This window comes from Berghia stephanieae, chromosome 8 (genome assembly GCF_034508935.2).
Source record: "Berghia stephanieae isolate SIO BIC M18660-M18661 chromosome 8, UCSD_Bste_1.3, whole genome shotgun sequence".
In the NCBI taxonomy this organism is placed as follows: Eukaryota; Metazoa; Mollusca; class Gastropoda; order Nudibranchia; family Aeolidiidae; genus Berghia; species Berghia stephanieae.
This window is the reverse complement of record NC_088367.1, coordinates 28,136,155-28,146,154: the sequence shown is the minus strand read 5'-3', so window position 1 is coordinate 28,146,154 and position 10,000 is coordinate 28,136,155. Positions and strand designations below refer to the sequence as shown.

Sequence of the window (10,000 nt, the reverse complement as noted above, 5' to 3'; positions counted from 1 at the left end):
TTCACTGTAACAAATTATATCCAACTGTTATCACTTACGTAAAAGTCGTCTTAACACAACAAGAATCGACAACAAAGTCTTTGGGGTTGGAGTATTCCACATCCAGGTTTGTTTTGAGCGTGGATATATAGGAGGGTTGGGTGTAGTCCAGTGTCTTTTTCTCTTCGGACCAAGATACCTTCATGTTTGCGTTGTTCAAAACACTTTTTATAGCTGAAATATAAAAGTGCTATATAGATAGCTGGTGATGTTGTGCGTTTATTAAAAAAGCTCACAATAAATCCACCGGACGGATATAACGTACCAAAACATAAAACTTTATGTAACATTAAACGTTTATAGTCTGATTGATAGACTTTACTACTCCTAATACTACTACCACTAAAACAACAACAACAGCAACAACAACAACAACAACAACAACAGCATCAACAACAACAACAACAACAACAACAACAACAACTACTACTACTACTACTACTACTACTACTACTACTACTACTACTACTACTACCACTAAAACAACAACAACAACAACAACAACTACTACTACTACTACTACTACTACTACTACTACTACTACTACTACTACTACTACTACTACTACTACAAAAACTACTACTACGACTACTACTACTACTACTTCTACTCCTACTACTACTACTACTACTACTACTACTACTACTACTACTACTACTACTACTACTATTACAACGGCATTGTTTTAGTCTACCTGGGGACTGTGTTAGGAGGAATGGACACCCATTCACAATGTACATATCCTTCTGCCTCTGCATCGAATATGCGTCGCCGGGCACTGACAACACATTGACTGCCTCCATATCTGGAAATCACCACAAGAAAGGATTGATGTTTGCGTTTAAGTCAAATACTCACCGATTTCGCCAGCCGGATCTATCATACAAAAACACAACACTATATGTAATCTTAAACATTTAACCTTTTATTGAGAAAATATATTGAAAACTAATCACTCAAGTGGTGATCTAAAATCAATAACAAAGAGTTGATAACGTCATATTTACATAATATTAGATTAAGACGATGGCCTGATAGCTCAGTTGGTAGAGCACTCGCTTCACACGCAAAGGGACCGAGATCGATCCAGGGTGAGGTCGAGATTTTTTTTGATCCCCCTGTCTACCAAGCAGTGAATAGGATGGGTATGTGAGTCTGTTAGATCTGGCGAAAAGGATCCAAGGGATAGCAAGCGACTGCTATTGTCCGTTTCACTATATGGAAACCGGGATAAACTCCTGCTCTATGGGCCGAATAGCTCTGAAGGACTACTTTTTTCATATAATTTGTGGCTATGAAATCAATTTCAAACAACGGTTCGTCCCGACATTAAACAAAAATATTTGAGCTTTTTTATAGCGCAATATCCACTAAACGTGCTCAAAGCGGTTTACAAGGGGTCCCTGACCAACAGCAACATGGAACATGGAGAACGCCTGTTAGGCGATATTACCCTTTTTCCCCCGACATAAACAACGCTGTTAACGGCCAGGTACTCATTTTACACCTGGGTACGGTGACATAATGTGAGTAAAGAGCCTTTTCCAAGGACTCAACCATGCGCCGAGAGAGCCTCGAACCCAGGTCCTTCCGATACGAAAGAGAGTGCCATACCAGTAGACAACATAGACGCACATTAGTTGGAATCTTGGTTTTAGCGCTTTGAGACACTATATTCATCATCTTCAATACCAAGTTGTATAAATGTACTCACATTTAATTTACTACAGTGGAATTCTTATAAACTAAACACTCTTAAAGTCAGCCTGCTTAAAGTCAACATCTCTTGTTGGTCCCACATTTTCTGTTCTTTATCTAAGTGTGTTCCATTGACAATGGAAAAGTCAACCCTACTTATAGTCAGTCACCCAATCTTTCTGATCCGGTAGCGTTGAGTTTATTAAGATTCCTTTAAATATTTTGATTTGAATAAAAAATCAATTTTTTTGTTTTCTCAGCCACCCCAAGGAATAACACCGCTTTGAGGCATTGCGTTACAAATATAAACCACAATACAACTCACCTAAAATTTGACCGGACATTGCTGTTAGAAATTGAGACATCGGTAGGGCAAATTAGTTCATTGCCAGGATCCTCCCAACGGTACCCGAAACCATTCCTGGATCTATAAAGCCGCTTTGCTTGAAGACCGCGAAGAGGAAGACATTGGGTTTTGGACGTGGATTGATGGGGCCGTGGTAAGCGTCGATTTCCTTTTGAAAAAAAAAGGATAACGATGATAACAATAACGATCATTATCAAAGTGATGATTGTTTTTAAAAAATGATTATGATGACGACGACGTCGACGACTACGACAACGATGATTATGATGATGATTTGTAACAGATAGAACTTATAGTATATTTTTGACATGATGACTGTCAAACACAAGGTAGTTTCCACATAGAAGATATATAAAGATAAGACGCAGAAAACCATTCGATTTTGATCATTCAAAGTCTCATATCGATGATTCGTCTAACCAAGACATTTTGCCTGCTAGATAGTCTAAATCTCTCCTACTCACTCCAACCACTCTTCTTTCCAAAAACGTGGGGGCCTAGGTGATTGAGCGTTAAAGTTTCTCGTCTTGCAGCAAAATCAAGCAATATTGAGCCTGATCAGTGAACGGATGGGAGACAATGATAGCAAAACTCTACTTATCTACATATCTATATATCTATCTATCTATCTATCTACATATCTATCTATCTATCTATCTATCTATCTATCTATCTATCTATCTATCTATCTATCTATCTATCTATCTATCTATCTATCTATCTATCTATCTATCTATCTATCTATCTATCTATCTATTTTTCTCACTGTAGCGGTTTCGAACTTTCCACCTCTTGCATTGATGTACAGACCATGGGTGAAATAATACCCCACGTCCCAAACCACAATAGTGTTGAGAGTGCTGTCCAGTCCGTCACTTTCCCAGGTGATTGTAGGTAAATGGTCAAGGGTCCATGAATTTATAGTGGTCACTTCTAGCGGGTCCAGTCTGAATTTTGTTCCCGGCTCCTGGTATGAATGACCGCAACCGTAGTATTTGCCTAGGAAAAAAAAAACAAAAAACCCCCCCAAAACAAATGTTAACAAGATTAGAGTTATATATCCTAATAAAGTAAATGTTATAATAATAATAATGCTGAAAACTTATATAGCGCTATAACTCCGAGACACCAGACTCTAAGCGCTTAAATTACAAATTACTTTGGCTGAAACATACTCATTCACACACACAAGCACACACACACACACACATACACACACACAACACAACACACAACACAAACCAAACCTATCTTGCTTCTCATACCATCTACTAAAATCGAAACAAATATGTTTTAAGCGAACGTTTAAAAATAGACAAAGATTCTTTTTCACGAATGCTCTGCGGTAAGGCGTTCCAAATAGAGGGTCCGAAATGAGAAAAGGATCTCATTCCAGCATTTTTCCGAATTCGAGGGACAACTAGTTTTGTGGAATCACTGGCCGAACGTAAGGGGCGGGGTTTTGAATATCTTTCAATTAGTTCTGAAAGGTAGGAAGGGGCAGTACCTTCAAGACAACGATACACTAAAACACAAGCTTTGAATTTAATTCTTTTCCCAACAGGCAGCCAATGCAGGTCATGAAGTAGAGGTCCGGCAAAGTCGCACCTACGCTTCATGAATACTAGTCTGGCAGCGCTGTTTTGGACAATCTGAAGACGTTTCAGATTGTATTGCGAAACGCCAAACAACAGAGCATTACAATAATCCAATTTCGATAGTACGAGGGACACAACCAGGTGCTTGGTCACCTCCTCAGATATGAACCGTCTAATGGAAGCAATCTTTTTTAGTTGGAAAAAGAGAGATCTAACCAAATTATTAACCTGATGCTCATATTGAGGACGTCCGTTTTCAAGGATTAAATTAAAGCACAACCACCCCTCCCCTTGTCACCAACAGAGATGAACCAAACTCCAGATATTTGGGGTGAATAGTCACCGGACCTAAACATGGCAAAACTGGGGTTCCCGGCCTCCTATAGTGGACCCCCTTTGTCTGTTTTCCGATCTTTTTTTCTGTCTTCGTCTTGGAATGATATCACTTAATTTTGTTCTAGCAGACTGGAGTCCTTGACTGGGAGGGAAACAGACAACTTTTCTACGTATAGCTATAGTTTTGGGAGATGGTTATTTTTTCCTTGTTATTCTTCTTTCTATTATGCACTGTACTATTTTTTGTTTTAATTATATTATGATGATATGTAAACATTTGAGTGTATTCATTTTAGTCGGGACCTTTGCTTGTGTCAGCATGAATGCTTTAAGTGATGTCAGACTAAATACACTGATGGCGTGCTCCTGGAATCTACATCTGTTCCCCATTTAAATCATCCCTCCTTGTCTTTCTTTTTCTAGTGTGATTTCAATTATTACCTATTATTTCTTTGACTATCCCATTTTCTTCCTTTCTACTGGCGCTGAAATGACCTAAATGTGTCGCAAGCGCCGTAAATTCCTTATAAACAAAAACAACACACACAGCAGTCACACTGTTTTATTTTTATTCTCTCAAGATCACCTTCCTTGCACTTAGATACATGCTTAGAGCCAGACGATCTGGATATTATACTGAGTGAACAAGATAAATAAATTGAACAACATAGATACTCACATTTATACAGGACATTATCAAGATCTGACCATGCTCGTTGCGCCTCATAATAATTTACTAATTCCTGACAGCAGGCAATTGGGAAACGATTTCCATTTCAAACACTACAAGGCCTTAATCATCATCATCATCATCACCATCATCATCATCATCATCATCATCATCATCATCATCATCATCATCATCATCATCATCATCAACAACAACAAACACAACAACATCATCACATAATTTATTCAATGATCATCATTTCGAGCACTGAACATAACAACAGACTATCATTAATATTACGAGTACCTTGTTTTGCTGGGTACCAGACATCAGCAAGGGTCAATTTATTGTTGATCGCCACCAGACGGGCATCATTTGTGCTAGTGTTGTACACTCTTGAAAGAATATCAAAATTTCCCTGAAATCGAATTTATGGTAGATAAAATAATTACTGACAGGCATCAAATAACAATTCAAGCTACTACTACTACTACTACTACTACTACTACTACTACTACTACTACTACTACTACTACTACTACTACTACTACTACTACTACAACTACTATTACTACTACTACTACAACTACTATTACTACTATTACTGCTACTACTGCTACTACTACTACTACTACTACTACTACTACTACTACTACTACTACAACTACTACTACTACTACTACTACTACTACTACTACTACTACTACTATACTACTATATACTCCTACTACTACTATTACTATACTACTAACTATCTACTACTAACTACTACTACTACTACTACTAACTACTACTACTACTACTCTACTTACTACTACTACATACTACATACTACTACTACTTACTACTACTACTACTACTACTACTACTACTTACTACTATAATACTATTACTAACTACTACTATCTACACTACTATACTACTACTACTACTACTCTACTACTACTACTAAATACATATACTACTACCTACTACTACTACTATACTACTACTACATTACTACTACTACTACATACTATACTATACTAACTACTACTACTACTATTACTACTACCTACTTACTATTACTACTACTCTACTACTCTACTCTACTACTATACTACTACTACTACTACTTACTACTACACTACTATCTACTATACTATTACTACTTACTACTACTACTACTTACTACTAACTACTACTACTACTTACTACTACATACTATATACTACTACTATATACTACCTATATACTACTACTACTACTGCTGCCACTACTACTACTACTACTACTACTATACTACACTATACTACTACTACTACTACTACTACTACTACTATACTACTACTACTACTACTATATACTACTACTACTATACTACTACTACTATATACTACTACTACTACTACTACTATTACTACTACCACTACTATTACTACTACTCTACTACTACTACTACTACATACTACTACTATACTACTACTACCTACTTACTACTACTACTATACTACTACTACTACTACTACTACTTACTACTACTACTACTACTACTACTACTACTACTACTATACTACTACTAATACTACTACTACTACTATACTACTACTACTATCTACTACTACTACACTACTACATACTACTACTACTACTATACTACTATACTACTACTACTACTATTACTAACTACTACTACTATACTACTTACTACTACTACTACTACTACTACTATACACTACTGACTACATACTAACTACTACTATACTAACATATACTATATACTACTACTACTACTTACTATATACTAACTATACTACTACTACTACTACACTACTACTATACGTACTACTACTACTACTACTACTACTACTATTACTACTACTACACACAACAACACAAACTACTACTATACTATTTACTACGCTACTACTACTACTTCCTATTCTATCACACTAAAACACCAGGCGGTTTGCAATCCCTCCAAACCGAATGCGTATTCCCTCAATCCAGACCTGCCGTACATTCATCTCTATCATCGAAACAGGATGAGTGGCCGTCCGCATCTGGAATAAAATAATATAAGATTTTTATACTCTTGCTTTTTGGAATTCCGGACGTGTTCCCAACTACTGCACGAGCTTGCGACTGCACGTTGGGAATACAGTTCGAGTTCCAAAACGCAAGAGTGTAAGAAATCTTTTATTCTATCCCTCACTCTCCCTTTAATTCATTATTAGTAATTCCCATTTCGTCATCTTTGAATAAAGACATCTTAATTAACACTTAATGATACTTCTCTTTAAAAGAATCATATTTTTGAAAAGTGAAATCAACGTTTGATAATTTGACGTGACAAATTATTATTGTCAACATGAGATCATTACGCGCAACTATTAAGGAAAAGAGGGTAGAATAATGATTATAAATTACTACTTAGAATAAAATTTTGCCCTACCGTGCTCTTAAGTAGACCCAGCGTCCAATATATCGGACTTAATAGTTGTTAGTATTAGTTTAAATTCTTGTTTACTTATTTATTATGTCTAACTGCTTGAATTGGAATTGCCTGTTTGGATGACAGTACTTAGTAGTATTGATGTCACATTAATTATTTGTGTGCTGAGCCGTCTAGTTTTACTTACGGCTATGCGGTCTTGTAGTACGACACTCGCTTTCGGACCCGAAGGTCCTGAGTTCGAGCCTCGTTCGGCGCATAATTCATTCCTTGGAAAAAGTATTTACTCACATTCTTTAACCGTACTCAGGCGTATAATTATTGCCTGTCTGTTAACAGCGTTGTCTCTTTCGGGAAAAATTGTAATATCGCCTAACAGGCGTCATGTCTCGTTCTATATGTTACGTGTTGCTGTTGGTCAGGGACCCTTTGTAAAGCGCTTTGAACACGTTTAGTGGATATTGCGCCATATAAAAGCTCACATTTTCATTATTCATATGTCTCATTGAATGGATATATTCTTCAATATGATACGTAATTGACTTTGTAATTGTATATGTGTTGGATCGAACCAATAATTTAAAAAACCAACCTCCCCTCCCTCCCCCCAAAAAACACACACAAAAAAACAAAAACAAAACAAAAACAAAACAAAACAGGTTTTCATTTACACCCGGGCTATCAACCACACTGATGTAACTTTAACCTGAGTCTTTGACTATTATTGATTTACTAACAAACTGTTGCTTACTTGTAAAACTGAAGACAAGAAGAAGCACAGCCAGTGCAGGAAGAATCTTGGAATCCATCATGTTTCAGTGAACTAGGAAATAACAATATAGTTGATTTGATATCGGCAATAATGATGATGATGAAGATGATGATGATGATGATGATGATGATGATGATGATAATGATAACGATAATAATAATGATAATGATAATAATAATGATAACAACAAGAACAATAATAATAATAATAATAATAATAATAATAATAATAATAATAATAATAATAACAATTATAATAGTAATAATAATGATAAAAATAGTAAAATTATTAATTTAATAACAATAATAATATAACAATGATGATAGTAATAATTATAAAAATGATGATGATGATGATGGTGATGATGCTGATGATGATGATGATGATGATGATGATGATGATGATGATAATAATAATAATAATGATAATAAAAAGAAGAAGAAGAAGAAGAAGAAGAAGAAGAAGAAGAAGAAGAAGAAGAAGAAGAAGAAGAAGAAGAAGAAGAAGAAGAAGAAGAAGAAGAAGAAGAAGGAGGAGGATTGTGATGCAGACTGAGCACCTCTGCGAATATCTCAAAACAAAAGTGGAATGACATCCTCAGCATATGAGTGATATACCATCTGGTTGATTCCAAGGACAAAATAGCTATCCGACTTTATCAAAAGATTTTGTCCCTACATTTAAAGGGACGCAATGTTTTTTGTTTCTATGTATATTGGTCCTCTTTTATCTTGTGATCGTGCATTTTAAAGATTTAAATAAAATAAAAATAAAATAAAATTCCCTTTATTCATCCTATAGGGAAAATTTGTCTTTAGGATCTATTCCAAGGAAAGACAGGAAATACCCGGGCGTCAGCCACAGTGCAGCGCCGCAAACTGAGCTAGAGCGAGGTGGTTCGCTCAAGGCCACACAGCGCAGCGGGTATTCGAACTCGACACCTTTCAAATACGAAGTAAAGACCGTACCGCTGAGCCACGCTGAGGGTTAACTTGAAATACTGACATTATGTCAACTGTGCCGAATGAAATGTTGGTTGGATTTATTTAAAAAAAAAAAAGAGAGGCAGTGATCATAATATTATTATAATCATCGAAAGACGATGGGATAGCCAAGTTTTAAAACCAAAGCCAGAGGTGCCTAAATGAGCCAGTAAAATGGAGAGAAAAATAAAGTGAGTAGATGTGACTCATATAAAAGGGAACAACACAAAACAAACAACGTTTCGGCCCTTGGCCTTCGTCAAAAGACAAAAACAAGTTTACAAAGAAAAACAAAATAGCCAAGTTTACTTAATATCGCCCCTATAGGATCCCATATATTGTAAAAATGTGCTTATCACGTAGGCTATGTGGAGATTGTACATGTACACATAATGGTCAAGCTAGAGATAAACGACTATCGCACCAGCTTACCTGATAAATCCTCTTGCAAGAATGTGGATGCCAGCCAGTTAATATTATATGTAATTTCCCTCTTTTTTTATTTTTAGAATCAGTTATACAAGCGGGTTCACTTTGAACTTCTGTTGATCCTACGAAAAAAAAAAACCACTCAGAAAAGAGTGGAGGCTCAGGTAGGTATGCCTGCCTTCTCCAATAATGTATTCTTCTTCGTGTGTTTGATTCTGTCTCCCCTTTCATAACACGTTACAGTTCAACGATTGTGGACAATTTATGATTTCTTCGTCTTACTCTAAGGGACGAAGCAGACCAACAAGACGGGTAAGTCCGTTTGTATTGTAAGTCGTTTTAAAGCTCCATCGGAGCCGTGTGGCCGGTATAATTTTATCCCGTGGGTTTTACTTGACTGTCAATTGGACAGAAACACGAGTTTACTGAAATAAAGTATTCATCAGATCTATCCCAGTTTGTTATATACCAGAATTAATATTAGGGAATATCTGTAATATAATGCTGGATGGAAAAAAAGGGAAAGGAGAGGGTCCCCCCCCCTCTCTCTCTTCTCTAATTTTTCAATTTATCTTCTTTCTTTCTTTTCCTTGTTACTTTGAGAGCGGTCATTCGCTCTACCACCCAATCCCAAGAATAACTAACACTGACGTCTAACAGTTGGGATGAACATA

At 36.2% G+C, this 10,000-nt stretch overlaps 1 protein-coding gene across 1 annotated transcript in view; it reads right to left on the bottom strand.

The window, feature by feature from the left end:
* LOC144978463 (uncharacterized) overlaps positions 1 to 9,551 on the bottom strand; it is a 16,670-nt gene extending 7,119 nt beyond the window's left edge. The window contains exons 1-8 of the mRNA XM_078924575.1: positions 9,330 to 9,551; positions 7,894 to 7,965; positions 6,621 to 6,750; positions 5,015 to 5,126; positions 2,871 to 3,103; positions 2,063 to 2,252; positions 734 to 844; positions 39 to 213 (exon numbers count right to left, since the gene is read on the bottom strand). Of these exons, the coding sequence (XP_078780701.1) occupies positions 39 to 213; positions 734 to 844; positions 2,063 to 2,102 (326 nt within the window). The 5' untranslated portion in view covers positions 2,103 to 2,252; positions 2,871 to 3,103; positions 5,015 to 5,126; ... (1 more) ...; positions 7,894 to 7,965; positions 9,330 to 9,551. The remainder of the gene's footprint in view (positions 1 to 38; positions 214 to 733; positions 845 to 2,062; positions 2,253 to 2,870; positions 3,104 to 5,014; positions 5,127 to 6,620; positions 6,751 to 7,893; positions 7,966 to 9,329) is intronic.
* Positions 9,552 to 10,000: the final 449 nt, after the last annotated feature.